The 27785-nt window shown below is 47.8% G+C and overlaps 2 protein-coding genes across 12 annotated transcripts in view; one reads left to right on the top strand and one right to left on the bottom strand.

Moving 5' to 3' along the window:
* MYO19 (myosin XIX) overlaps nucleotides 1-27785 on the bottom strand; it is a 46903-nt gene that overhangs the window by 1486 nt on the left and 17632 nt on the right. For 8 of the 11 annotated variants that reach the window (XM_077852324.1, XM_077852326.1, XM_077852327.1 and 5 more), the window contains 20 exons: nucleotides 27472-27585; nucleotides 17863-17995; nucleotides 17107-17176; nucleotides 16474-16576; nucleotides 15728-15824; nucleotides 15510-15586; nucleotides 13186-13276; nucleotides 12591-12762; nucleotides 10457-10530; nucleotides 9720-9841; nucleotides 9438-9551; nucleotides 9009-9185; nucleotides 8552-8692; nucleotides 7422-7529; nucleotides 6440-6510; nucleotides 5262-5365; nucleotides 3432-3598; nucleotides 3170-3299; nucleotides 1598-1683; nucleotides 608-910 (listed from right to left, as the gene is read on the bottom strand). In XM_077852324.1, the coding sequence (XP_077708450.1) occupies nucleotides 608-910; nucleotides 1598-1683; nucleotides 3170-3299; nucleotides 3432-3598; nucleotides 5262-5365; nucleotides 6440-6510; nucleotides 7422-7529; nucleotides 8552-8692; nucleotides 9009-9185; nucleotides 9438-9551; nucleotides 9720-9841; nucleotides 10457-10530; nucleotides 12591-12762; nucleotides 13186-13276; nucleotides 15510-15586; nucleotides 15728-15824; nucleotides 16474-16576; nucleotides 17107-17176; nucleotides 17863-17995; nucleotides 27472-27585 (2454 nt within the window). Of the gene's footprint in view, nucleotides 1-607; nucleotides 911-1597; nucleotides 1684-3169; nucleotides 3300-3431; nucleotides 3599-4118; nucleotides 4227-5261; nucleotides 5366-6439; nucleotides 6511-7421; nucleotides 7530-8551; nucleotides 8693-9008; nucleotides 9186-9437; nucleotides 9552-9719; nucleotides 9842-10456; nucleotides 10531-12590; nucleotides 12763-13185; nucleotides 13277-15509; nucleotides 15587-15727; nucleotides 15825-16473; nucleotides 16577-17106; nucleotides 17177-17862; nucleotides 17996-27471; nucleotides 27586-27785 lie in introns of those variants that run through there. The other 3 variants (XM_077852334.1, XM_077852333.1, XR_013354258.1) reach the window with 3 other exon arrangements.
* The window catches only part of PIGW (phosphatidylinositol glycan anchor biosynthesis class W), a 44171-nt gene that overhangs the window by 4320 nt on the left and 12066 nt on the right, over nucleotides 1-27785 (top strand). The gene's annotated exons all lie outside the window — the stretch shown is intronic.

The following is a 27785-nucleotide window of genomic DNA, read 5'->3' as shown; positions in this document are numbered from 1 at the left end:
GGCTCCATGCAGGAAGCCCGACGTGAGACTCGATCCCGGGTCTCCAGGACCACACCCCGGGCTGCAGGCAGCGCTAAACCACTACGCCACCGGGGCTGCCCACAACCTAAACTTTTAAAAAGTGAGACTAGTTATGGAGATTCAGAGGAGATGCCAGAAAAGTCAGAGGCAGTTTTTATTTTTATTTTTTTATTTTTTTATTTTATTTTTTTTAATTTTTATTTATTTATGATAGTCACAGAGAGAGAGAGACAGGCGCAGAGACACAGGCAGAGGGAGAAGCAGGCTCCATGCACCGGAAGCCTGACGTGGGATTCGATCCCGGGTCTCCAGGATCGCGCCCTGGGCCAAAGGCAGGCGCCAAACCGCAGCGCCACCCAGGGATCCCCTCAGAGGCAGTTTTTAAAAAGTGAAAGGGCTCTAGAAAATTCCTAGTTGTAGTGATGGAAACAACCCAGACTCGCAGCCAGCTGGGAAACAGAGAGTTCTGTCCGAGCAGGGGCAGAGCAGGGGCAGGACAGCCCTTTTCCCAGCCTCTTGCCTTCTACGGGGACATGAGGGGCTTAGAGCCATCTTGGGCAGGATGGCCATCCTGTCCACAGCTTACCTGAGGCAGTGCTCGGATGGATGTGATGCCAGCTTGTTCCTGTGCTGTCTGGACCTTGTAGCTGCTGTGGCTCCCCGTGGGTAGCTGGAGGCAGGCCCAGACCACCAGCTTCCTCCGAAAGCCCTGGACACCCACCGATGCATTGGCAAGGACCAGTCCCAGGGGCCAGAGGCGGATTATTGCTGCCAGGAGGCTGCTCTGTGTCTGTGGCAGCAGGCAGGAGCCTGTGGAAAGGGGAACTGGAGACACGTGTTTTTCCTCCACACCATCCAGTTCTTTAGAAGCAAGGAAGGCCATTCCAATCTTTAAAAAAAAAAAAAAAATGCTACTTTATATTTCTCAATTTATTAGCTCTTAATGGAAACCAAAACTATCTTTAATGATACAGCTTAATGAGGTTAACTGAAGGGCACCTGACTGTTGAACAGCTGGATGCCTTCAACTAGATTGGCACCATGTGGCTGAACTTTTTACCCAAGGCAACTGTACTTAGTCCTGATGTATGCCACTTTAAAGATAGCCTTTTTATATGATAGCCTTATTGAAATCTAATTGATCTATCATAAAATTCACCCCTTTAAATAATTTCATGGTTTTTATTTTTTTATTTACTTTTATTTTTGTATATTTTATTTGTTTATTCATATGAGAGAGAGAGAGAGAGATGCAGAGACACAGGCAGAGGGAGAAGCAGACTCCACAGAGGGAGCCCGATGTGGGACTCGATCCCGGGTCTCCAGGATCACACCCTGGGCCGCAGGCGGCGCTAAACTGCTGTGCGACCGGGGCTGCCCAATTTCATGGTTTGTACTATACTCCTGGAGTTGTTTACACCACCCTTTGTATGTCTCAGCCACCCTGCGAGACAGGTGGTATTTCCTGCACGAGGATCAGGCCATCCAGTGTGCAGTGGCAGGGCCAGCATTCCAACCCAGGGCCATCTGGTACCAAGCTGTCCATCCATCCTGACTACTTGAGTCACATACTCACTCTCCATCTCTTCCATGCACGCTTGATGACTGTGGCAGCTGTGTGCAGTCTCTGGACGTGTTTCCGAGTTAACCAGGAACGGATGGCTAAGGGATTTGCCCAGAAACAAAAGAAGTCATTAGACAATAGTTCATTAGAACTATTGTTAACTTGGTGCTGAAGAAGTTTGGAATAGGTGCCTTTTCCATGAATGCTACCCTGTGCCACTACATAAGATAGGGAACTAAAGTCAGTTCTGAAGGAACCCTGGCTCTGAAAGATCTCTCTCTCAGACCATTAGGCTGGGAGAGACCTCGCATGACAGGGGCAGTGGGGAGCACACTCACCTCCTGCGTTAGGGTCTGTCTGGGGCAATGCCCAGGGAACAGAAGGGTTCTCTTTTCTGGGAAATCTTCAGTTGAATTTGCTTACTGGCTTTATGAATTCACAAACCGTGACCCCACTGTGCACCCACGTGTTGGTAAATGGGAGAACTACTGGATGGTAGACTGATCATGTGGCAGTTTTCATTTCCTTCTCTTGCAATTTCAGCATTTTCTGGTTCTTTTTGTTACAACTGCATTCAGAAAAGGGGCTGCTATTCCATTCAATATTAACACATTTGGATTCTAGAAAACTAAAAAGTTTAAAGACAGATCCAAATCCTGTTATTTCACCAACGCTTACAGTTTTTTTTTTTTTTAAGGATTTTATTTATTTATTCATGAGAGACACAGGCAGAGACACAGGCAGAGGGGGAGAAGCAGGCTCCATGCAGGGTGCCCGACGTGGGACTCGGTCCCTGGACTCTGGGATCACACTCTGAGCCAAAGGCAGACACTCAACCGCTGAGCCACCTTGGTGTCCCACCAACCCTCACTGTTCTATAATGCTTCCTTATATGATTTTTTATGTCTATACACACAGAAACACATTTAAGGAAGGTAACATCACCCCTGATGTGCAGTTTGGCATCCTGGTTTGAATATCATATTGGAAGTGGTTTTCCATTAAATTTAAAACACTCTTCAGAACAACTTCCTAGCTGCATCATAAGGATAGTCCATAATATAGCCGTGGCTTTACCACTGTCAGATACGTGGATTGTTTCTCGTATTTTTTTCAAAATATGATTACCATGAACATGGTTCCTATATCTTTTCCTTTGATGAATCAAATCTTGTTAATTTTTGCCTTCTCAAACTCATTACGAGCCCTGGACGCAATAGGTAATGATTTGTCATAGAAAAAAAGGAAGATGGCAAAAACTGCTCTCTAGGTCTGGGAATTCAAGGCAAATTTTTAGCCTCTGCTACCTACAGAGCACCCTTATTTGTGGTGTGACCTAGTTTCCACTGAATTGGAGAGACACTCTGGGTGAGGTATATCAGAATTTGAATCCCAATGCACCATAAGGTCGTGCTGTCAATGTCTTGAGGCTGGGACACACCCTTGGCATATGGGGTCTCAAAGAGCACCATTTCAAAGGAAATCTGTATCATGTGGGGTCTGCGGCAGCTGACAGTGGCTACACGCAGGCCTGTCTGCTGGCCTGGAACTGTGGCTGTGTGCCCAGGGCCCTGCCCCTCCTACCTGCCTGGATGAGCACAGCGGCCTGCCTCTGCCTCTCCTGCTTGCGGTGCCAGTGTTGCCTCCAGCCACGTTGGATGCAGCGGGCACATTGTTCCAGCACCTGGGCACGTCCATGTTCCAGAAGCTCCAGCTGGAAGGAGGAGTATCCACTGAGGTCCTTGGCCTCTCTTCCCACTGCCCTGAAGTGGTCCTATACTACGTCCTGCTGAGGAGCACGAGGCCGGCTTGTGTGAATTCCCCTCCTTAGCACAAACCAGCTTACCATGGAGTCAGTCATGAACACCTTGGTTCTGCCACAACAAACTGGGGCTGGTGTGGCCTCAGCTGGGTCACCAAGTGTGGCTGCAGCCTGAGACAGAGCTGGTAGAGTGTGGAGGATGTCCTGGAGGAGAGGTTGCAGTGTGGCCGCCTCCGTGCACGGAGACCCTTCTGTAGGATGGGAGACAGAGGTCCCATCAGCTCTTGGTCATCTGCACACTTCTACAGACTTAAGAAATTGGTTCTGGTCTCCCCAATACTCCACAGGCTTCTTTGCTGCTGTTCTTGCCTCTAACCACTTCTTCATCCTTTTTTGGGGAAGCCATAGGTGACCCCTCTGTTGTTCCTCAGGCCTTGGCTATTCTGAGGAACACTGGAATCCCCACTTGTGACTGTGCCCTGGGCTAGCCTGCAGCCTCCATTCCCATGGGTCCCCTGGGCAAGCTGGCAAAGGGCACTTGGTGGCAGGACTCCAATCTGGAAACCCAGGCTACTCAGCCAGCCTTTGTTCCAAGGCCCCAACATGCTGAGGGCCAAGCAGGGCAGCTGGGCCATTCCCTTTCCCCATGACCCCTTAACTCCCTGCCATGTAGGAGAAAAGGGAGAACAAATCCCAGTCCCAGGGAGGCCCAGCAGATCCCCTTGCTTGACCTCCCGCGGCATGCAGGACTGGCTCCTGTAGAGGATTTACCTGAGGGCTCTGACCACCTTTTGTTGCCCAGTGCCTCTCTGGGGACAGAGGCTGCCAAAGAAGACGCCGTAGACGAGAAACCGCAAAATCAACCAGGGGCGAAGGGGGCTTTGGGGACAAGACAGTGCAGTAGAACAGATCAGAAGAGAAGGGGAGGAAAGAGGTGGGAGAAAGAATGAAAGTGACAAAACCGTGCCTGAGAGAGGAGGGGAAGCAGAACTGTCCCAGGTCTGACAGGCTCCAGGGTAAGGTTGTGTGTGTGGGAGCACCTACTGCTGGGGTGGGATCCTGCTGAGCAGAGGCCTCACACCCAGTCCTTGGCCTCTTCCTCCACCTGTGCGGAGGGGGAGGGGTCTTATCCTACCAGCTGACAACCTCCAAACTGGGGCCACATGCCATACCTTTCCCTTGACTAGAGTTTGCCGAGTGTCTTGAAGACCTCTCCATCAGATGACTCCAGGGACCTGGATTTCAAGTCAGCAACCTTCCCCAAACCCCTCTTCCCCATAGGCCAGGCACAGTCTGGCCAGTTTCTTCCCAACACTGCCCACTATAGCCACATCTCTAGCTTCTCTGGACTCTGGCCAACATAACAGCCTCACTCCCATGGTCTGCTATGGGGGCCCCACAGTGGTCTCCAGAAAGCACAAGGCTAACATCACTCCCTTCCTCCTCTGAGATGCCTCCATCTGTTCAGAGAATTCCCTTCTCTGATATGGCCTGCCTGTCACCCCAGGCTCACCTCCAACTGTTCTCTGCCCTTATGGGCAGGCAAAATTGGCCTGGAGTGCCTCACACACAGTGTTGTTTCCTGCCTGCAGGCCTCTGTTCAATTACCTGTCTTGTGGAATGCCCTTCACCTGGTCAATATCATCTGTCCTCAGACACCACTTCCTCTAGGAAGCCTTCCCTGATTCACACCTCCCCAGCACTCCCCACAGCATTCTGTTCCTACCTCTGCCTTTCTACTTTCCCCACTGTTTGTCTTCTTTTAGTCTGTTTCCTCCACTGAACCAAGAACCATGAGGCTAGGGCCATGTTTTACTCTGCTCTGAATGCCCTGCTCCTAGCTCTGAGATGGCCCAGGACAGGTGCTCAGTTAACTGTGCTTGAACAAATGAGTATCAAATGGGCCCCACTCACCTGAGTGCCGTTCATCAGGAGATGGGCTGTGGGGGCCAGAGGATGTGCGAGCACGGAGCCTTCTCAGTAATTCATATCGTTCCACGAAGTTCTGATGAGAGATTCTGAAAGCCAAAGGAGGTAGAAGACAATGAAGGGACTTCATCTATGGGCCTGACACAGCGCTTGGGGCCACAGGGAGTTCCTCTATTTAATCTACTCAGCAGCCAAGTGAGGCGCTGCCCTGTGTGCACTGAATGGATGAAGTGGTGGTTCTGGAGGGATTACTACAATCACTCACGGGAAGCCAGTAGAGACCATTTAAAACTGGGTTTGCTCTTCCTGCAGCCATGGGCTACCCAAACAAAGGGCTTGCCCTTTTCCTAGGGGATTTGCGGGTTGCTTCCAAAGGGGCTTGCAGGCTTCTCCCCATCTGGATGGCTCCTGCTGCATACAATCAGCCACATCTCTGGTTTCTCTGACACCACAGCCTCCCTTGCTTCCTCCTGTGCGGCCCCCCTCCCCCAGGTCTCTAAACTCCAGTTACTTTAGCATCTTAGTTCCTAAGTTGGGAGCTGTGTGCTTGCTGTTTCTTCCCCCAAACCTTCCCTTCCCAGAGACCTGAGCTGCTTAAAGGGGCCCCTCCCTGACCAGCCCAAAGATCCTCTTCCCCCATTAGTCTATGGAGCAGTGTTTTTTTGTTTCTTTTGTAGCACTGTATAACTTTATACTTCTTTTTTTTTTTAATTTTTTTATTTATGATAGTCACACAGAGAGAGAGAGAGAGAGAGGCAGAGACACAGGCAGAGGGAGAAGCAGGCTCCATGCACCAGGAGCCCGACGTGGGACTCGATCCCGGGTCTCCAGGATCGCGCCCTGCGCCAAAGGCAGGCGCCAAACCGCTGCGCCACCCAGGGATCCCTAACTTTATACTTCTTATACTTGTTCCCATAGGAACATATGCTCCAAGAGGCAGAGGCTCACCTTCCTTATTCACTGAGGCTAGAAGCAGTGCCCGGTACAAAACAGTACATGAAAGAGAATGGATAAATGAACAAGTGAAGCCTCTCGAGTTCCAGGTTGACCTCTGTGGACCTGCCTCTTTCTCTTCACCTCCACTTCTTGCTCTGGGCTGGGCAGTTCTCATCACACCTGAATCCCAGGACTGGCCCTGACCCATGTAGGCTCAGCCCACTCACCGGATAGGGAAGCCAGCAGCACTGATGTGGATGGTCTCCACGAGGCCACACGCCTCCAGCTGGCTCAGGACCTGCAAGTGTGGGAGACAGGGTAGGTACCTGCGGCATGGGGCCAGCAGGCCAGATATACCACTCCTTCTGCCCTTTCTGAGGCCATACTGTGGCCCTGGTCAGTATGAACCTGCAGGCTGTCCAGAGGCTTGGCTAATGGGGATATACCCTTTGGGACCTCAAGAACATCTCCCTTCTAGAAAGGGTTCTGGTGGCCCTAGGTTCCTTTTTCTGATGCCTGGCTTCTGATACAGCTGAGACAAGTGCTGGTCCTGCTTTTATCTCACCACTCCCAGTAGTGCAGAGGCTCTGCCTCACCATGCAGCCCAACCCAATTTGTTTTTTATTTATTTTCTGTGGACAACAGAGTAAATCATAGCTGAGAGGGTGAAGAGGTTATATTGTAAAGATTCTTCAGGACCTGAGTGGAGAGATCCTGGCCATAAACCCTTAGGCCAGGGGATACTCTCCAAGCATTGGGCAACACTCATACCTCATTCACATCTCAGAGCCCAGTACCCAAAGGGCAGCTGCTGGCCACTGGCTGCTTTTGTGCAAATTAGAAAAAACTCTACCTCTGGTCAGAAATGGCTGCACTGTGTACAAACTGTAAGGCGATACAGGCTTTCAGCTAATCACAAAGGTCACCCATTCCTCGGGGCAGCTTTAGTCTCATCAGGGAACATGGTTTGGTGAATAGAGCGCAAGATGCAGTGGAGCCTTCTTGGATGGTTCACTGTGCCATGCACAGACCACAGACCATATCTGACTGTCCTACCAAAGCAGGGGACACAAGATGCCCTAATGCGAGACGCAACCCAGGAGACACGTTCTGGTCACTCCATATGAAGGATAATGTTCTATCTTTCACCCCTTCAGGGCCTTGGCCAGATGGAGCTCCCTGCAAAGCAGCTTTGGTCCAGTGAATTACCTGCTCCTGGAGAAAGATGTGCGCCTGGCCCTGGCTGTTGGGCTTGATACAGCGAATGTAGTGGGGTGTGGTGCTATGCAGAACCTGTAGAAGCTGCTCCAGGGAGGCCTGTTGTGGGGAGACGGGTCAGGCAGATTGGGGATGCCTGTGGGCATCAGCTGGGCCCCAGTTACTGACTGCATCAGACATCTGAGGCAGTCCTCACAGCCCTGAGATGGGGATCCTCCCAGGCTCTGGGATGGTTATGGGAGGTGCTCACTGAGTTTGAGCACCTCCTGGCCTGCCCTCCTACTGCTCCTCACCTCCACCTCCAGGGAGCTTCCTGACCTGTGATCCTACACCTGGTTGCTATCTGTTCCCCTTCCCCCACTCTCACTGAAGCAATCTTCTTAGAGGAGAACAATCTCAGAAGCCACTGCCATTCATTCAGGCAACAGTTGTTCTCATTAAGACCACCCTATGTGCCAGGACAAGGACATGGTGAGTCTGCTGCTCCAAGCCCAGGGTCTGATGGGCCAGACATGGGGTTGGCCCCCTGAATGGTGTGTCTGAGGCTAGGCAGGAAAGTGCCCACAAAATCTAGGCTCCAACAAAAGTGCTTCCTCCAGGTGATGATTCGGCTGAGGTCTGAAGGAGGAGAAGGCATCAGCTAGGACAAGGGGTGTGGAGGGTGGGAGTGCGGGGGAGAGAGGCAGAGGCAGGGGAAGGGGCATCCCAGGAAGGTGGAGCAGAATGTGCAAGGGCTGAGATGGCAGAAAGCATAAGATGCTAAGGAGGTGACAAATCTGCTAGCCAAGGACAGCTTGAGCAGGAAGTTGTCGAACTGGGAATGGACCAGGACACAGAGGTTCACAGAACTACTGCTCTTCCGTGATCACACTATCAGCAGTGGGTGAGAGGCCCTCACTGTCTCCCCCCACCCAAACCCCTAGGCTTCCAATCATGTTAATTATCTGTCAGTCTCCTGTCTCAGTCTTCCATGTGAGACTATCAACCCCATGCAGACTGGGACCATGTCTACTTGACCTGTCAGTGTTCCCTGGCACAGTACTGATCCTGGGAGGTGCTCAGTAAATGTTTGAGATTGGTGAGTGAGCCAAGCATGTCATACCAGTGCCCCCCAGGCCCACCTTGAACTTGGACACGACGGTCAACACAGGGGCTCTGCTCTGGCCAGAGGGCTGCTCCTCGGGATCAGTAGGAAACAGCACCTTGAGCAGGGGGTCCCAGGATTGCTGGAGGAGCCTGTTCAGCTCAGGGGGGACAGGGTCCTATTGGACAAGGACAAGGGCTGCAGGTAAGGCCAGGTGGAGTGTTACCCAGGGCTGTCAGAAAGTCTGCCAGCCCTGCCCACCAGGCCTCCACAAGATGGCTTCTATGGCAGCCCAACTGTGACAGGAGTCATTTCTGAGCAGCTCATGCCTGATTAGCAGGCACCTCAGGCAGGTAGGCCCAAGAGGTGACTCTGGACTCTTGGAAGATGTTCAGGAGAGAGAGAATGCACGACTGGAAACTTCCATGTATGGGCAGCAATGAGTCAACACCTCATTCCATGCAGGCCCCTACAAACCATGGCCCAGCCCTCACCTTGTTCTTCTCTACCAGGCCTGCGGTGTGGTACTGCACCGGCCCTGCGTAATGTACCACAATGAAGCTGGGCTCCTGGCTTAGCTTGTTGTGGCCTAGGCAGGGGTTGCCTGCCAGGGCTCTCTCGATGCGTGTCTGGAGCTGGGTTGCACTGCTTGGCCGATTAAGGCGGCATTCCTGTGTGGGATGGGATGGAGTCAGCCACACAGTGAGACACGCTCACCACAACCCTCACAGTCCCCACACCCTGTAGTCCCCTCTGGCAGCAGAGCTGTCATACAGGCATCACAGTGACTCTAAGAGGGAAGGATCATAGGGATTAGCAAGCCCATTTGGCAGATGGAAAGACAGAGGCACAGAGGGCACAGTATAGCCTCCAAGGCCCCAGAAAGGCCCAACTCTGGTGCTCAGCATACTAGCTGACCCCACCTCATTTATAAGGGAGCAGATGCTTATGGGGCTCCCCTCGATGAGATCCAAGCAGGTCTGGTTGTCCTGGTAGTTGACAAATGACCACTCCAGGCCCTCAACTGTGTATTCCTCCTAGGGGACAAAAGTGGGGGTTGGGTAGCAGGAGAAGGCAACTGTGAACTGAGGCCCAGATGGCTCATCCATGGCTGGGCCTCAGTACCACAGCATATTCCAGAAAGACATCAAAGAAGGAACTAAAGGCTCCTGGTAAGGTCTGGGAAGGAGCATTCCACTTCTCACCTGTTGAGCCTTTAGGTAGTGAGCCACAAAGTGCTGCTGCAGCTTCTCGTTGGCATAGTTGATGCACAACTGTTCCAGGCTGTTGTTGGGAAAGGACTCAAATCCGTACACATCCAGCAGGCCTGAGAGGATGGGGGAGAGCCCATGGAACTATTGCAGGGGACTCCAGGAGCCCAGGGCGAAGCCTCACACTTAGCAGCCTGGAGATGAAGCTGAATGAGTGTGATCCCCAGCCCTGGGCACAGCATACACCCCGCCTTGGGGTGGGGCCCATCTCTACTTTGCAAAGAGGAAGAAGAGCTGAATGAGGTTGAGGGGCAGCCTAGGGAACATTTTCTGTGTCCAATTCAGTTTGGAGGGCCTTGATCTTACCAGCCTAGCTGGTATCTAGCATTCCACTGTCCCTTGAGTCAACTTCACATCTCTGAGCTTTACTTCCTCCCCTACCTGACTATCCCACCCTAATTCCAATCATGTTAGCATGTTCTACCAGCCTATTTTGCCTATCCCCCTACTGCTCTTCTGAGGCTGGAGATGGGTGTCAGGAGAGAGGACGGGCCCTCACAGACAAGGCACCATCTGAGTTGGCCTGGACTCAGACCAAAAGCACCTGCCCAAACACTGGTAGATGAGGAGATGGGGGTGCAGAGAGGGGAAAAGAGCTGCCTGAAGTCACACAGTGGACTCCACTGTTCTTTTTCTGAAGGAGTGCTCCCCGAAAGGTGAGCCCCTGCTACCTATGAAAGTGGTCCAGGAGTCAGGGTCTGCACAGATGCTGCTATTGATCACGGATACCAGCCAGTCAAAAAGCCTGTTGGGGTGGGAATAGAGGGAGAGAGGACTCTGGTGAGAGGTCAGCTGAGCCTGAGGGTGGCAAGATTGCTCCTCCAGCAAGGGTGCCACACTGAACAGCCTGTATCCCAAAGGATCAAACCCTTTCCCATGGTTTCCCTGCCCATCCTGGCTTGCCCTATTACAAATGCAGACTATGGCTGTGCCTGTTTCTAGGTATACATAAACCTGACCTGTCTTTTCAGCAAGACAGAACACCGGACTAGACTGTGGGGCTAGATAGGGAGTAGGTCTCCAATTGGCTGGACACCCAGCTGGTGTCTTGACTAAAAGGGAAGGGGCTGATGAGCAGGTCTGAGCGGGGCCTGTAAAGAACCAAGTTCATTAGACTCCCCTGCAAAAGTAGACCTGTGGTACCTAGAGCTCAAGACCCTGCCACATCCCCCCACTCAGTCCCATACAAGTGGGCTCTGAGTCACCTGAGGGCAGGTGGCATCCTGTGCTCTGGGCCATCCCCACCCTTAGAAGATGAGGTCACTTTCCTGGGGACATATACAGTACATTAAGGAATCTTTTTTTTTTTAATTTTATTTATTTATTCATGAGAGACAGAGAGAGAGAGGCAGAGGGAGAAGCAGGCTCCATGCAGGGAGCCCGATGTGGGACTCGATCCCAGGTCTCCAGGATCATGCCCTGGGCTGAAGGTGGCGCTAAACCGCTGAGCCACCTGGGCTGCCCTAAGGAATCTCTTATAGCTTTTTTTTTTTTTTTTTTTTTTTTTAATGATAGTCACAGAGAGAGAGAGAGAGAGAGAGAGAGACAGAGACACAGAAAGAGGGAGAAGCAGGCTCCATGCACCGGGAGCCTGATGTGGGATTCGATCCCGGGTCTCCAGGATCACGCCCTGGGCCAAAGGCAGGCGCCAAACCGCTGCGCCACCCAGGGATCCCTCTTATAGCTTTTCTTAACGTGACTGTTCTGGAACTTACTGCAACCCAGTTGCTGGTTTCTGTTTTGCCACAGGGGCTTCAAGAACCCATGTGAGGTACTAAACACAAGTGATACAGTGACCCGATGTCTATCCCGTATGAAACGTTCTGCTTCACACAGGCTCACTCTGCCTGTGGTCGTCATATTTTATTTTATCTGCTTATTTTGCAGTGACTTGACACAAAGGCTTTAAAAGTCTTTGGCTTGAATTCAGGTTTGAGGCAATGGGAACGGAGTTTCTTGCTGAGCTGGGGCCAGTCTAAGCCCAGCTGCCCTGGGCCATTTTCATCTCAGTGATCTTATTCCCTCAGTAGTGCCTCTCAGGCTCTTGACTCTTCAAGCAATTCATGAAAGCAGGGGGACCCCCCTCCCCAGTGCCCAAATTCCCATAAGCACATGCACACACACATACATGTGTTCTGTCCCATAGTTTTGGAGGATTGTGAGCCACCTGACACCTTTAGTTGGTACCCTGAAGGTTCTCAGAACCCGTGGTGAGAAATCACCCCAAACCACATGGCCAGAGTATGGAGATGACCGAGTAACTGACCAGGAAAAACCCAGGACCCCCACCTTCACCATGTTCTGGGCTCCCACTTGCTGCACACTGTGTTGTCCAAGACTGTGGGCCAAGCTTCTAGTTCTATCAATTTCCCCAGGTAACATAAAGAGATGAAGTACAAAGACACAGAGACAGAGAAGCCTATTCACCCACAGGTCTAAACCTGGAACTCTGAGGGCCTCAGATTACCTTTGGGGTCTGCTCTGCCAGTGGAGAGCTAGGCAGGCTTTTCTCATTCATTGCCAAGGGCAAGGCAGACTCCTATACTTTAATAATGAGCCAAATCTAGCCCAGAATGTGGCAACCTCCCCATGTAGTGTACTCTGGAATTAAGATCAGAGGCCTTGCTCAAGGAAAACCCAGGAGCTACTCCCTGCTATCCCCAAAGGTCTGGGAAGCAGGGAGAGAAATGCATCTGCTTTATCTCAAAGCCTTCACCATGAGCCTGGGCCTACTGCCTGATGCTATCTGGACCAACACCAGATGAGGGGAGAACCTGGAAGGGGGGCAGGGCCCAGAGTGCTCACCGTGCATAGACTAGTTTGGCCAGACAGTCCCTGCGTGTGTCACACTCAGCTCGGGAGCAGGGCTTCCGGAACACTTGCTGCTGTCTGCCCGCCCTGATGGTTCTAATCTGCAGTGTCTCTAGCAGTGGGTCTTCTGGAAGCTGCAGCAGTGAGGCTGATGTCCTGATAGAGCCTGAGAGGGACAAATCACCCTCCATCCAAAGAGCCCTCTTCACAAGACAATGTAAAGTCATCACTGGAACCATGACCTATCCAACAGGACTGAATAAACCTAGGTTCTGGTGCATGAGACTTGCCCAAGGTAGAGGCAGGACTTGAACCCAGGACTTCTACATACCAGTCCATACTGCTACATGTGGGACAAATAATTTTATAAACCTTCTTATTTTCAACTGCAAAACACAGATGCTGCTGTTTGCCTCACCAGAGATGGGGTGAGTAGTAACATCCATGGTTTCATCAAGGGCATTGCACTCCAAATTTCACCCTCTGGCCACCCAGACCCACCAATGTCGGCCTTTTTCCAGACAGGGTGTGCCCTGCTCCCTGGGTGTGTGATCAAAGCCTGAGACACAGGCCCCCACCCTATCCTCACACTTGGCATCACCCATCAGCTGGCAGGGCTGGGCTTCATCCTCAGAGTCAGCAAACCGGATGTTGCCGAGGTGCAGCAGTCCAGCCAGGACCTGAGCGGGCAGGAGAGGACAGACACGATGTAAGCTGTTTCTTAAGGGCTGGAGCCTAGCCCGGGAAGGGCCCCTCTCTTGCTGAATATAATCACAGAATTATTATTATTAACAGAATAATAATAGAAGCTCCTAACCGATGCCCATTTACTACATCACTCTGCCAGGCACAATTCTAGACAAGTTACATGCATCACTTTGTTTAATCTTTTCAATAGTCAATGAGGAATGTGCTGTAATGATGCCTATGACAGAAGTGACAAAGGTGGTTAAATCATAAGCCTACAGGGGTCCTGGCTGGCTCAGTGAAGCATGTGACCCTCAATCTTGGGGTTATAAGTTCGAGCCCCACAGTGGGTAGAGATTACTTAAAAAATAAGTAAATAAATAAAATCTTTAAATCACAAGCCTATAGGCTACAGACTTGGTTAAAGACAAAAGCAGGGGGCAGCCCAGGTGGCTCAGTGATTTGGTGCTGCCTTCGGCCCAGGGCCTGATCCTGGAGACCTGGGATCGAGTCCCACGTCGGGCTCTCTGCGTGGAGCCTGCTTCGCCTTCTGCCTGTGTCTCTGCCTCTCTCTCTGTGTCTCATGAATAAATAAATAAAATCTTAAAAAAAAAAAAAAAAAAAAAAAAGACAAAAGCAGGGTAAGAACCCAGGAAGTAGGGCAGCCTGGGTGGCTCAGCAGTTTAGTGCCACCTTCGGCCCGAGGCATGATCCTGGAGACCCAGGATCGGGTCCTACATCGAGCTCCTTGCATGGAGCCTTCTTCTCCCTCTGCCTGTGTCTCTGCCTCTCTCTGTGTGTCTCATGAATAAATAAATAAAATCTTAAAAAAAAAAAAAAAGAAGAACCCAGGAAGTCTGATTTCAGATGCCTCCCAGGGCAGCCAGTGGGGCTCCTAAGTCACCCAATGACCGTCTCTGTACCTCCCCTTCTCTAGGAGCAGACTGAGAACACCACTCTTGTTACTACCTATGGGCCAGGATCACTTCTGTGTGGCCAGTGGGGGTTTGGCCCTGGCTCCCTCTGGCCTTTTCTCAGCACTGTTGGGCTTCTGACAGCTCAGCCTGGGGTAGGATCTGTGATTTTGGTCTCTGTACAGTGGTTCTCTGTCAGTCCACATTGTACAGTGGACTCTGCACTCACTGATCCACATGGTTGAGTCCCCTGGGGCTGTAAAGCAAGACTCATAGGTCCAGCAGCCTGGAAACCCTTAGACCCTTATCAGGAGAGCAGGGCCTCTCCTACCATTCCTGTCTGGTCCCAGGCAGGGTGTCTTTACATGCTATCAGCTTTGCCACAACTTACCTTGGCAGAAGACTGCTGTGCCTAATGGGTGGAGGGTCAGGATACTGCCAAACCAACACTGCTGTCCAGAACCCTAGTGTTGTCCACTTGCCCTGGGCTTGTCCCCATGCGCTATCCCTCTGACCAAGCTCTGACCTGATGGTGCTTCTACTGGACATGATCCCCTCCATGCCTGGGCAGCCCCCATCTAGAGGTAGAGGTCACTTTCCACAGCACAGCCATCTTCCTGCAGAGGCTTCCCTGTGTCTGCTGCCAGCCTATCCTCTATATCCCCTCCTGGTGCTCTGGTGGGTAAGGAGGTGATGGGGCAGGGAGGTAGTCAGCCCTGTCAGCAAAGACAGAAGGGAGAAGGGAGGCCACCAGTGGGATGAGAGGGGCCCAGCTCACCTGGGTCAGCATTCTACCCAAGAGGAGGGAAAAGTTCAAAGTCGGAATTACTACATTTGGTACAAACTGTCACTTAGTGATGTCTGACCTTGAGGAGGTCACTTTACCTCCTAGTTTTCTAAAGTATAAGAATGGGAAAAATCTCCATACATGCAGGACTATTGAAAAAACCAAATGGACTAAGAGGTATGAACATGATTTCAAAATCTGAATACACTAGACAAACCTGTGATAGCACTGCTTCTCTAGTCTGATCACTTCATTAATAACTGACTTGGGCACTTGCCCCCTGCCCCCCACACTGTGTGAGGTTTTGTACTACAGCACTGTATACTCAATCACTGTCCTTTATGCCCTGTCTGCCGTGATGCCCTGTCCAGGTTCAGAGGCACAGGGGGCAGTTGAATCCTTAGAGATTAGACATTGGGGATTAAAGTCCTAGATCTACAGAGTTCAGAAAAGGGAACTATGAAAGTGGCTGCCCATTTGTCACCTCTGCCAAATAAATAGAAGAGGTGTGTCTCTTCTTCTAACCTGAAAGATGTTGTTCTGAGTGGGGTTGTCGATGCCCAAATGAAGCATGGCCTCTCTGGTCACCTCGAAACAATCCTCTGAAAAGGAATCCAAGTCACAGCCCAGTGTCAGGACCAGAGGTCAGCAGGGGCATCGAGGGGTGATGAAGGCAGGCCCTGTGTAGAGGGTAAGTGGGTACTGATGGGCCAGCCCAGGGTGCTGGACAAGGCTCCCCCTACCTTCCAAGGTCCTCTCTGGGTTGGGCAGCCAAGAGAAGGCTGCTCCCTCGGGGAGGTGCCACTGGAGCCTCTCGTCCGTGCTGGCTCCTTTACAGATCTGTGGGGAGGGGTGGGCGGGTGGCTGAAGTGATGGTGTAAGGAAGCCCAGGCCTGCATAAGCCTGGGGTTGCCATGAGAGGAGAAATGCTTTGACTTCACAAGGCTGAGAGGTTCCTGAACAGAGCCCAGGGCAGGCCCAGGGACAAAAGCCACAGCAACGGTTCTGAATGTCTCCAACCTGATGCAAAAAAAACCTGTTGAGGAGGCCTGTGGTCTGATGAAGAAAGATGACTCCTGTTTGAGGAGCCCCCAGGTCCCATCTGAGAAGGGAGACATCCTATTTATGTATGACCCAAAGTCTGATGGGAAACACATCAGACACAGCTCTAGCAAAGCCCTCATTCTGTTCGAGATAGTTGCCATTCTAAGAGTCCTCAGTCTAATGAGGGTGACACAGTCCCAATCTCAAAGACTTTTTGGTCTGATAGTGAAAGCAAATGCATCTTCATGTCAAAACCATCCTGGGAGCCAAGGTCCAGCATGAGGCAGAAGTGTTGCATACAGTCTGTAGGAGTATGTGGCGGCATCACCAAAAGCCAAGTGACAAGGCAGGCCTGGAACATGGTGGAGCTGGAGAGGAGGGTTTGGAGGCTCAGACCCATCTCCACCCTAAATCTGGGCAGCTGGGGGCCCAGCTTGACACAAACCTGGTAGAAGATGTGGAAGTTCCTCTCACTGGAGGCCTGGCAGGCCACTCGAGTTTTCTCTAGGAGGTACGTCTGGACTGCAGCTCCAGTCATCTGCTGGGCTCTGAGCACAAGCAGATAGCCATTTAGTAAGTACTTACTATCTGCCAGAATGCAACCGTGCCACTCCCCCCAAAGCTCTTCCACTTAGCCAAAGTGGGTCTTGAGGACTAGGGACCACTCAGCAGGTCCTTGGGTGGTCTGGAACATTCCCCTGTGACCAGCTCCAGTGGACAGGGCCAAACCCTCTATTTATCATTTTGTCCCATCTCAAGGCAGAACAGAAGCCCCAGGTTCAAGCTCAGGGGTATAGCCCAGAGAGGTGGTAGTTTAACTAAAAGTCCCTGAGCAAGGGTAGAAGCCAGGAGGAACTCACAGGCCATGACAAGCACACTGCCTCAGTGTCCCTAAGGCTGGGAGTTGCTAGAATTCTCCAGGTTCAAAAATCACCCTCGGGTTCATTTATCCCACAAACATCACATGCCAAGAGGAGAAGGGTTCTGCCACAGGTGTAGCCCAGGCTAGAAACTGCCCTGGCCACTTTCAGACTCCCCATCCCGTCCTCCCATCAGCCAGAGGGGCAGTAGTCATTACCTGTTCAGCTGGAGCTGGATGAACTTCCCAAAGCGACTGCTGTTGTTATTCCTCAGTGTGCACGCGTTCCCTACAGATCACATACCTATGTTTATAGCGCTCCCCCATGTTGACAGGGTCCTCATGGACCAATGTGGGGGGGGGGGCATGTCTCTATCAAGTCACTGAATGGCCCCTCTGTGAGTTTCCATGTCACAGAGGGCAGGACTAGGGAATGGGCACCTGGGCTTCAGCAAACGTGTTTCAGGAGAGTTAGAACTTTTTGGCGATGAATGGAATAAGCAAGTCTAGGTTGTCAGGGAATGTCTTCTTTGAAGAGAAAGGACCAAAACCAACCAGCTGTCACTGAGTGAGACAACATCTAGGTACAACAGACCTATCTCCAGCAAGCATCTGGGCAGCTGTGGGCCCTGCCTGACACATCTAAGCTGGAGTCCCACATAGATGCTAGCTTATGAGTATTCTTAGTCAAGTCCCCTTCTCTGAACCATTAGAAAGCCATATATAAGAACAGGATTTGAACTAGGTGAGCCACGAGGTCCTCTCCAGCACACCATTACATCTGCCTAGGCTAGAGAAGTGGATGACTCTAATAGAAGGAGGCCAAGGGGACCTGGGAGGAGGTTGAGGGTCCAAGGTAGTGACTGAGAAGGTCTCATCCTTCAGCTCCCAGAGATGGACTCAAAGGACTACCCCTTTCCCTGAAAGGTCTGAGGAAATAGAATTGAGGTACTGTGCAGAGGACACTGAGCTCACCAAAAGCTTCCATGACAGGGTTGGAGTTTAAGATTCGCTGCTCGATCCTCTCTGCGATCTTGTGGCTCTCCCAGGATGTGGGTGAGGCAGCCACCACAGCGTAGAACTTCATCAGGCAGCGGGACGTCCATGTCTGCAGCAGAAACAGCCATGTGAAGAAAAAAAAAAAAAAAAAAAAGGGATCCCTGGGTGGTGCAGTGGTTTAGTGCCTGCCCTTTGGCCCAGGGTGCGATCCTGGAGACCCGGGATCGAATCCCACGTCAGGCTCCTGGTGCATGGAGCCTGCTTCTCCCTCTGCCTGTGTCTCTGCCTCTCTCTCTCTCTCTGTGTGACTATCATAAATAAGTAAAAATTAAAAGAAAAAAAAAAAAAAAAAAGAAACAGCCGTGTAGGAGCAGTGTCCCCATTCTCTCCCACCACACCTCAGGATATGGTACCCACTAGACCCCTCTTCTTCACCAGGCACGCTGCTGCCCACATGGGGGGATGTTTTCAACTGTGTCCTTGGACAAGGCACTTCCCCCATCTGTGAAATGGAGTGTGGGGGGTTTGCTCACTTTTGCTGCTCCTAGTTCCAGAGGACACCTTTAAAAAACGAAGGAAGCTGGGATAGAAAAGAGACAACCCATCTTGACCTGGGCAGGCTACTCAGTGTCTCTGAGGGCTCACAGGAAATAATGACTACTCTGTGGCAGACACTGAGCTAATAAGGATGCTTTCTGTGCATTTTCTTACTACACCTATTGATGCAGGTGCCAGGACATACCTGTCTTCAAAATGAAACTGAGGCAAAGAAAAAATTTGAACTTATTGAAGACCATACATCTAGTAAATGACACAGTTCTGATTTATAACCAGGCAATCTAATTAGAAAATTCTCATTTTTTTTTGTTTTTAATCAGTTGAAATGAGGCACATTTTCATTTCCAATTGTTTGTTGCCAGAACACAGAAATAAAATAGATTTTTACATACTGACTTTGTAACCTATTACTTTGCTTAACCCTGTGTGCTTTTAAGTTGTAGTAACTTTTGTAAACTTTCAGGTCTTTTTATGAGGTAGATGTTCCCTTCTATTTTCTGAAAGACTGTGTAGAACTGGTGACATTACCTCCTTAAATACTTGGTAGAATTCACAAGTAAGCCACCTGGGCCTGGGGCTGTCTTTCTGACCAGGTTTATTATTATGACTTCAGCACCTTTCATAGATAAAGGCCTATATATTTCTTCTTGTGTGAGCTCTGGAAGTTTGTGTCTTCCAAAAGATTTCTCATTTCAACTAAATAGTAGCATTTATTGGAATAAATAATCTCTCATCAATCTATAGGATCTATAGTGATATCTATTCTTTGTCCTTTTTTTAAAAAAGATTTTATTTATTTATTCATGAGAGGGAGAGAGAGAGAGAGAGGGAGAGGGAGAGAGAGAGAGAGAGAGGCAGAGACACAGGCAGAGGGAGAAGCAGGCTCCATGCATGGAGCCTGATGCAGGACCTGATCCCGGGACTCCAGGATCACACCCTGGGCCGAAGGCAGGCGTTAAACCGCTGAGCCACCCAGGGATCCCCTAATACCTAATTCTTTGATTCCTAATAATTGGTAACTCGTGAATTTTTCACTTTTTAAAGTTCGACTAGGATGTTATCAATTTTATTAATCTTTTTAAAGAAATGGCCTTTGAGGGCAGCCCTGGTGGCGCAGCGGTTTAGCGCCACCTGCAGCCCAGGGTGTAATCCTGGAGACCCAGGATCGAGTCCCACGTCAGGCTCCTGCATGGAGCCTGTTTTTCCCTCTGCCTGTCTCTCTCTCTCTCTGTCTCTCATGAATAAATAAATAAAAATCTTAAAAAAAAAAAAAAAAAAGAAATGGACTTTGACTTCATTTATTATGTTATTTTTGTTTCCTATTTTATTGATTTTTCACTTTATTTCCTTCTTTTTTTATTTTTATTTTAATTTAAATACTTATCAGGTGACAGTTCAATGTTGGTTTCAGGGGTAGAATTCTACTGGTTTCAGTAGAATTCATTTACTTACAATACCCAGTGCTCATCATAACAAGTGTCCCCCCACCTCCCTCCATCAACCCTGTTTTTTCTCTACCTTCAAGAGTCTCTTATAGTTTGTTTCCCTCTCTTCCCACACCTCTCCCATATGTTCTGTTTTGTTCCTTAAATTCCACATGGATGAAATGACATGGTGTTTGTCTTTCTCTGATTGACTTATTTTGCTTAGCACAATATACTCCAGCTCCATCCATGTCATTGCAAATGGCTAAGATTTCATTCTTCTTGATGGCTGAGTAATATTCCATTGCATATATACACATCACATCTATTTTCTTTTAATTTAAATTTTAGGTAGTTAACATACAGTGCAATATTGGTTTCTTTTATCTCCTTATTTTGGGTTTATTCTTTTTTCTCCTACTTGTTTAAAGTGGAAGTTCAGATCATTAGAGTTCTTTATTCTTCCCTAATTAAGCATTTAATGCTACAAATTTCCCTCTAAGCACTGCTATTGTTTCTAAAGATTTTGATATGTCCTATTTTCCTTTTCATTCAGTTCACAGTATTTTCTAACATTCTTTGTTTATCTTTGCCCATAAGCTATTTAGAAGAGTGTTAATTTCCAAATGCTTTGGATATTTTCCAGGTATCTTTATTACTTATTTTTAGCTCAGTTCTACTCAGGAGAACACAGTTTGCATGATTTTAATCTTTTCAAATTGAGATTTGTTTTAATGGCTCAGAATGTGGTCTGTTGGTGAGTGGATCACTTGTACTTGAAAAAAAATGCTGAAATCTCAAACTATAATTTTGATTTTATCAAATTTTCAGTCCCAATTTTTGCTTCATGTTATTTTGAAATTGTACACATTTAGTATTATCTTCTTTTTTTAAAGTGTTATTTTTTTTCAGTAATTTCTACAGCTAACATGGGGCTTGAACTCATAACCCCAAGATTAAGAGTCACATGTTCTTTCCGACTAAGCCAGGCACCTACCCCTAAAATGTTCTTTGTTCCATACCAATATAACTGCTTCAGCTTTCCTTTGATTAGTGTTGGAATGTATCTCTTCCCATTCTTTTACTATGAACCTACCATATAATTATAGTGGGTTTCTTGAAGACTTACAACTTGAGTCTTGCCTTTAAAAAAAAGTTAAAAAAAAAAAGTAATCCAAAGGACGCCTAGGTGGCTCAGTGGTTGAGTGTCTGCCTTTGGCTGTGGTCATGATCCTGGGGTCATGGGACAGAGTCCTGCATTGGCTCCCCACAGGAAGCCTGCTGCTTCTCTCTCTGCCTAGGTCTCTGCCTCTCTCTCTCTCATGAATAAATAAATAAAATCTTAAAAAAAAAAGAAAAAAAGAAATCCAATCTGACATTCTTTGTCTTTTAATTGGAGTGTTTAGTCTATTGTCATTTAATGTAATAATCACTATGGCTAGGTTTAAGTCTACTATCTTATTTCTTTTTAAAGATTTTATTTATTTATTCATGAGAGACACAGCAACCATGCCCTGAGCCAAAGGCAGGTGCTCAACTCCTGAGCCACCCAGGCATCCTAACTATCTTATTTCTTTGTGATTTGTTTCACGTGATCTTTGCTACTTTTTTCTTCTTTTACGGCTGAGTTTAGTACTTTTATGATTGTATCTCCACAGTAAATTGTTACTATATTTTGCTTTAGAGTGAATTATCTAAAGATTTTTTTTTTAAAGATAGTGAGAGAAAGTTGGGGGTGGGGCAGAGAGAGACTCTTAAGAAGGCTCTATTCCCAGTGTGGAGCCAGACATGGGGCTCAATCTCACAACCATGAGATTATGACCTGAGTTGAAATCAAAAGTCAGATTCCCAACCAACTGAGCCACCCAGGCGCCAAACCGCTGCGCCACCCAGGGATCCCGAGTCTTTACTTTAAAGTGAAATAATCTCCATGTCCAATGTGGGGCTTGAACTAACAACCCTGAGATCAAGAGCTGTATGCTCTACTGACTAAGCCAACCAGGCATCCCTTGTTTTCATTTTTATAAAGATATTTGACATTTTTGCTGGTAATAGAATTCTAGATTGATAGAAACTTTCTTTAAAAAAACAAACAAGGATGCCTGGGTAGCTCAGTGGTTGAGCGTCTGTCTTCAGCGCAGGGTGTGATCCCGGGATCGAGTCCCTCATCGGGCTCCCTATATGGAGCTTGCTTCTCCCTCTGCCTATATCTCTGCCTCTCTCTCTTTCATGAATAAATAAAATCTTAAGAAAAAAAACTTTTTTTAAAAAAATTTTTATTTATTATAGTCACAGAGAGAGAGAGAGAGAGAGAGGCAAAGACATAGGCAGAGGGAGAAGCAGGCTCCATGCACCGGAAGCCCGATGTGGGATTCGATCCCGGGTCTCCAGGATCGCGCCCTGGGCCAAAGGCAGGTGCCAAACCGCTGTGCCACCCAGGGATCCCGAAAAAAAACTTTTTAAATTAAGTAATCTTTATGACCAAAGTGGAGCTCAAAGTCACAACCCTTGAGATCGAGTTACATGCTCTACCGATTGAACCAGCCAGGTGTCCCAACAGATATTTTCTTTTATCACTTTAAAGATGTTGCTATTACTTTGGGCTTGCAGTTTTTGTTTTGTTTTTGTTTTAAAGATTTATTTAGGGATCCCTGGGTGGCTCAGCAGTTTGGCGCCTGCCTTTGGCCCAGGGCGCGATCCTGGAGACCCGGGATCAAGTCCCATGTTGGGCTCCCGGTGCATGGGGCCTGCTTCTCCCTTTGCCCGTGTCTCTGCCTCTCTCTCTCTCTCTCTGTGTGACTATCATAAATAAATTAAAAAAAAAAAAAAAAAAAGAGTGGCAACAGGCATCTGTCAAAAAATGCAAGCCCAGGGTTATGCAGTCAATTGATCAACCAACTTTTGGTTTCAGCTCAGGTCATGATCTCGGGGTCATGGGATCAGGCCCTGCATCGGGCTCCATGCTCAGCACAGAATCTGCTTCAGATTCTCTCTTTCCCATGCCCCTCCTGCTCATTCTCTCTCTCTCTCAAAAAATAAATAAATCTTTATTTTTTAAATTTATTTTAAGATTTATTTATTTATTTATGATAGAGAGAGAGAGAGAGAGAGAGACACACACACACACAGGAGGAGGGAGAAGCAGGCTCCATGCCGGGAGCCTGACATGGGACTAAACCGCTGCGCCACCCAGGGTTCCTGCCTGTTGCCACTGTTATCTTTCTTTCTTTTTTTTTTTTTTTTAAGATTTTATTTTTTTTAATTTTTATTTATTTATGATAGAGAGAGAGAGAGAGAGAGAGAGAGAAAGGGGGGGGGGCAGAGACACAGGCAGAGGGAGAAGCAGGCTCCATGCACCGGGAGCCCGACATGGGATTCGATCCTGGGTCTCCAGGATCGCGCCCTGGGCCAAAGGCAGGCGCCAAACCGCTGCGCCACCCAGGGATCCCTATCTTTCTCTTTTTGTAATATTTCTTCGTTTTTCTGGTTCCCACAAAAGTTTTCTCTTTGTTCGGTTTTCAGCAATTTGACTATAATGTGCCTAGGTATGTTTCTTTGTATTTATTTGCTTATTATTTCCTGAACTTCTTGGATCTGTGCTTGCCATCTTTTGTTCATTGTGTAAGATAACACCTCTGATCCACGTGTTCTCTTTCTCCTAGTATAGCAATAACAAATATGGTAGACCATGTGATATTGTACCATAGCTCTCAGATGTGCTTTTCTCTTTCTCTTTTTTTTCTTAAAGATTTTGTTTATTTATTCATGACAGACACAGAGAGAGAGAGAGAGAAAGAGAGAGAGAGGCAGAGATACAGGCAGAGGGAGAAGCAGGCTTCGTGCAGGGAGCCTGACATGGGACTCGATCCCGGGTCTCTAGGATCAGGCCCTGGGCTGAAGGCCGTGCTAAACCGCTGGGCCATCAGGGCTGCCCTTTGTTTCTCGATTTGAATTATTTCTATTGATTTACTGTCAAAATTCACTGATGTATTTATCTGCATGTCTGGTCTGTTGATAAGGATGAGGAATTATTTGTTATATTTTTAATTTTTATCATTTTCATTTAATTCTTTATAGTTTCCATATCTCTGCTAAAGAATCTTCTCTGGAGGGATCCCTGGGTGGCGCAGCGGTTTGGCGCCTGCCTTTGGCCCAGGGCGCGATCCTGGAGACCCGGGATCGAATCCCACATCGGGCTCCCGGTGCATGGAGCCTGCTTCTCCCTCTGCCTGTGTCTCTGCGCCTCTCTCTCTCTCTGTGACTATCATAAATAAATAAAAATTAAAAAAAAAAAAAAAAAAAAGAATCTTCTCTGGAGATACTGATAAGCTCGTGAGAAAAGATATGAGCATTCAGGGTCCCACAAGTTTAAAAACCTACCTCTAGTAAGGATCCTTGGTTGACAATCCTATCCATAAACAAAGATTCTAATCAGTTGCTTAATGAGGCATTAAATATGAATAGAAACTTAGTGATCATCAACTATAATAAACCTCTTTTACAAGATTGACAAATATCACAATAAATGGAGGAAAAGGAATTAGAAGAAAACACAGTCAATGCAAGGAGAAGAAGATAAATAAAAATTATGAAGTATTCTCAAAAATAAGATACTGACTATGAAATCAGACCAGGATGGTGGGAGGTGGTGGGGAATAATATTCAAAGAACAAGAGAGAACTCTTAGAATTAATCTAACAAAAATTCAAAATTCAAAAAAATTGGAAGGTAGAGAATATCTGCCAGAAGGTCAAACAAAATGTTAAGAGATGGAAGAATAAGTGACAAAAATAAGAATATAGACAATTAAACAAACTTCCTATTAATAACACTAACTTCTAGAAAGATAAAAGAGAGGGGAGGAGATTATTAAATTAGCTATAATACAAATTTACCCCAAACAAAAGAACATGAGTTTCAGGTTAAAAAGAACCCCACAAAATATCCAGCACAGCAAGTGAAAAAAACCCAAAACAACCATGCCAAGACACAGCATTGTGAGTTTTAATACCCATGGATAAAAACGAAGACTGTAAAAGATTTTGGAAAGAAAAACAAATCACCATTATGGACTGGGACTATCATAACGTTAATTCAAAAAATATAGAAGAAAAAAAAATCTTATAAATTTGAAAGAAAATGATTTCCAACCTGGAATTATAAAATCCAGCCAACATATAAAATTTGAGGCAAAATAAATATTTTCAGGTGCACAACAACTAAAAAATCTGCCCTCTATGTACCTTTTTCAGAAAGTTACTAAAGAATGTGCACCATAAAAACAAGGCAGTTAAGAAGTTGAAACCATGGGGACCAACACCAGGAGATGAGGGAGTGGGGGAGAGAGAGTTTGTCTTAGGACAGAGGGCAACGAGGGGATCCCCAGAGTGAGGCAGAGAAGCTCTCAGGTAATAACTGTGTGGCAACAGCCCTTGGCAGCCACCAGTTTAGGTGGGAGACAGAGATGTGGGAGCTCTGGGAAGAACATCACAAAAGGGGATCCCTGGGTGGCGCAGCGGTTTGGCGCCTGCCTTTGGCCCAGGGCGCGATCCTGGAGACCCGGGATCGAATCCCACGTCAGGCTCCCGGTGCATGGAGCCTGCTTCTCCCTCTGCCTGTGTCTCTGCCTCTCTCTCTCTCTGTATGACTATCATAAATAAATAAATTTAAAAAAAAAAAAAAAAAAAAGAACATCACAAAAGAAAAAAAAGGACCTGAGATACTTGCCAGTGGATAGGTGTTATCCAGCTTTGGCGACAAGTTTATAATAAATAATAGGTATACAGAAACTAAAACAAGTGAAAAAACAGGGTAATTATTAAGTAGAGGGAAAGTAAAAATTATATAAGAAAGGACAGTATATTGCTCTGTATACAGTATACTGCTCTGAACAATATATACATGGTTGTAATACTGCATATTAATTAGAAATCGTGGGGATTCCTGGATGGCTCAGAGGTTTAGTGTCTGCCTTCGGCCCAGGGCGTGATCCTGGAGTCCCAGGACCGAGTCCTGCATTGGGCTCCCTGCGTGGAGCCTGCTTCTCCCTCTGCCTGTGTCTCTGCCTCTCTCTCTCTGTGTCTCTCATGAATACAAATAAAATCTTAAAAAAAAAAAAAAAAAAAAAAAAAGCGTGATACAATTATATATGTATTTGGGGGTAGAGAAAGAGGGCTAAATCCTTAACATAGTAGGAAATGAACGAATAAGGTCAAAAACTGAAAAATTAATAACAATATAAGGATGTTGTTTAGAAATATGGATACAAATACCCAAATAAACTGCTAGAAGATATGTAAGTAGTTGCCTCTGGAGAGAAGGAATAGTCTTGATAGATAGGGGTCGGGCTGTCATTGTTTTTCTTTGTAAGCCATTCAGTATTGTTTTTGAACTATGTTAATTATGCTACCACTTATTAAAAATAAATTAAAAAAAATACAGACCCAGCAAAAGAACACAGTAGCTGCTCAAAAAGGGTTATTGAGCTCCAGATGCATAGACTTCAAGCCAGGTCTAGTTTCAGCTCCCCAGAGCAATTCTGGAGGACAATGGGCTTCCTCTAGGAGCTGGGTGTTAGCTATTGCACTGGTCACTTTGAAAGAGTTCTTGAAGATCCTCTCTACACCCAAGTCCAAGGTGTCATCCCTACAGCCTTACACTCTTCACCTGTGTCCTTGTCTGTCTTTCCCAGTGGACTAAGAGCCCCCTGCAAGCCTTATGCTGCATTTTTCATCTCTGTTCCTCTCCCTGCCACTCTTCAGTAGCTAGCCCATAGCCTAGAAGCTGGCAGGTACTCAGTGCTCAGCAATTCTCTCATATGTAAGTATAGGCAAAGGCAGTTCATGGTCTGAAGAATCCCTTGTGAAAGTAAAAGCATTGTGGAAAGGGTGGGGTGACTCAGTGAGCCTTGGCAGGAAGATGGTGAGGACTGGCCTGGTAGCCTCCTCTGACCATCCTTGTGCAACATTCTGTCTCATCTGTTGTGGTTCTGGCACCTAGGGGGCCACATGACCGCATCAAATGCTTCTGGCCCAATGCCCTGTCCTTGCCATCAAGGGCAACCCAGAGAATACAGGTAGGCTACTCCAATAAATCCTTTCCCACAAGTAATCCCAGCTACTTCTAGAGTAGTGCTGCCATGTGCCAAGCATGCCAACAAGCGCCTATGTGCACTGGTTTATTTAACTCTTATAGGTGTCCCATGACTTACATGTTGGGCCTCCTGTCCTTGTCATCTTACAAATGAAAGAACTCATGTTTGCAGAGCCTAAATACCTTTATGATGTGCTCTTAACCATATTTTGGAATCCCAATAGCTGACTTTTGTTTCCAATGGCATCAGAGCTGAGACCTTTGAGGAGAAAATGAAGGCTGAGAGAAAAATTACTTAACCCAGGTTTACTTGGAAGAGCCTGGACTAGAACCCTGTCTATCTCTTGATTTCCTGACTAGTGCTTGCTCACCACCACACATTGACTTCCTGTTTGAGCCAGACTATCTGGAAAATGACTAGGCAGCAAACAAGTCCACAAGAATGACCTCCTTCTTCTCTGCCCATCCCACCAGTCACGAAGTTGACATGGTGGGAAAGAGGCCCTCCTACCTTTCCAGCACCACTCTCTCCGCTGACGATGATAGACTGGTTGACTGGCTCAATCAGGCTCTTGACATTCCTGTACGTCTGTTCACCCACCGTGAAGATGTGGGGCTTCAATTTCTAAAATATCAAGGGGTGAAAGGTCACGTGAGGGAATGCTTGTCTCCAAGGAGTAGTTAATCCAATGATGGCTGAGATGGGGAGGCTGCCAACAGCAGTGCCAGGAAACTTCCTCTAGCAAAACCTCCTGGATATAACAGTGTTAGACCCAACTGTGGGACCCCTATGGTGGCTATATCCATTCATCTTCTCTCAGGATA

The sequence above is a fragment of the Canis aureus genome, chromosome 16 (assembly GCF_053574225.1).
Source record: "Canis aureus isolate CA01 chromosome 16, VMU_Caureus_v.1.0, whole genome shotgun sequence".
Classification (NCBI taxonomy): domain Eukaryota; kingdom Metazoa; phylum Chordata; class Mammalia; order Carnivora; family Canidae; genus Canis; species Canis aureus.
Note: the sequence above shows the minus strand (reverse complement) of the source record. Positions and strands in the feature narration are given on the sequence as shown.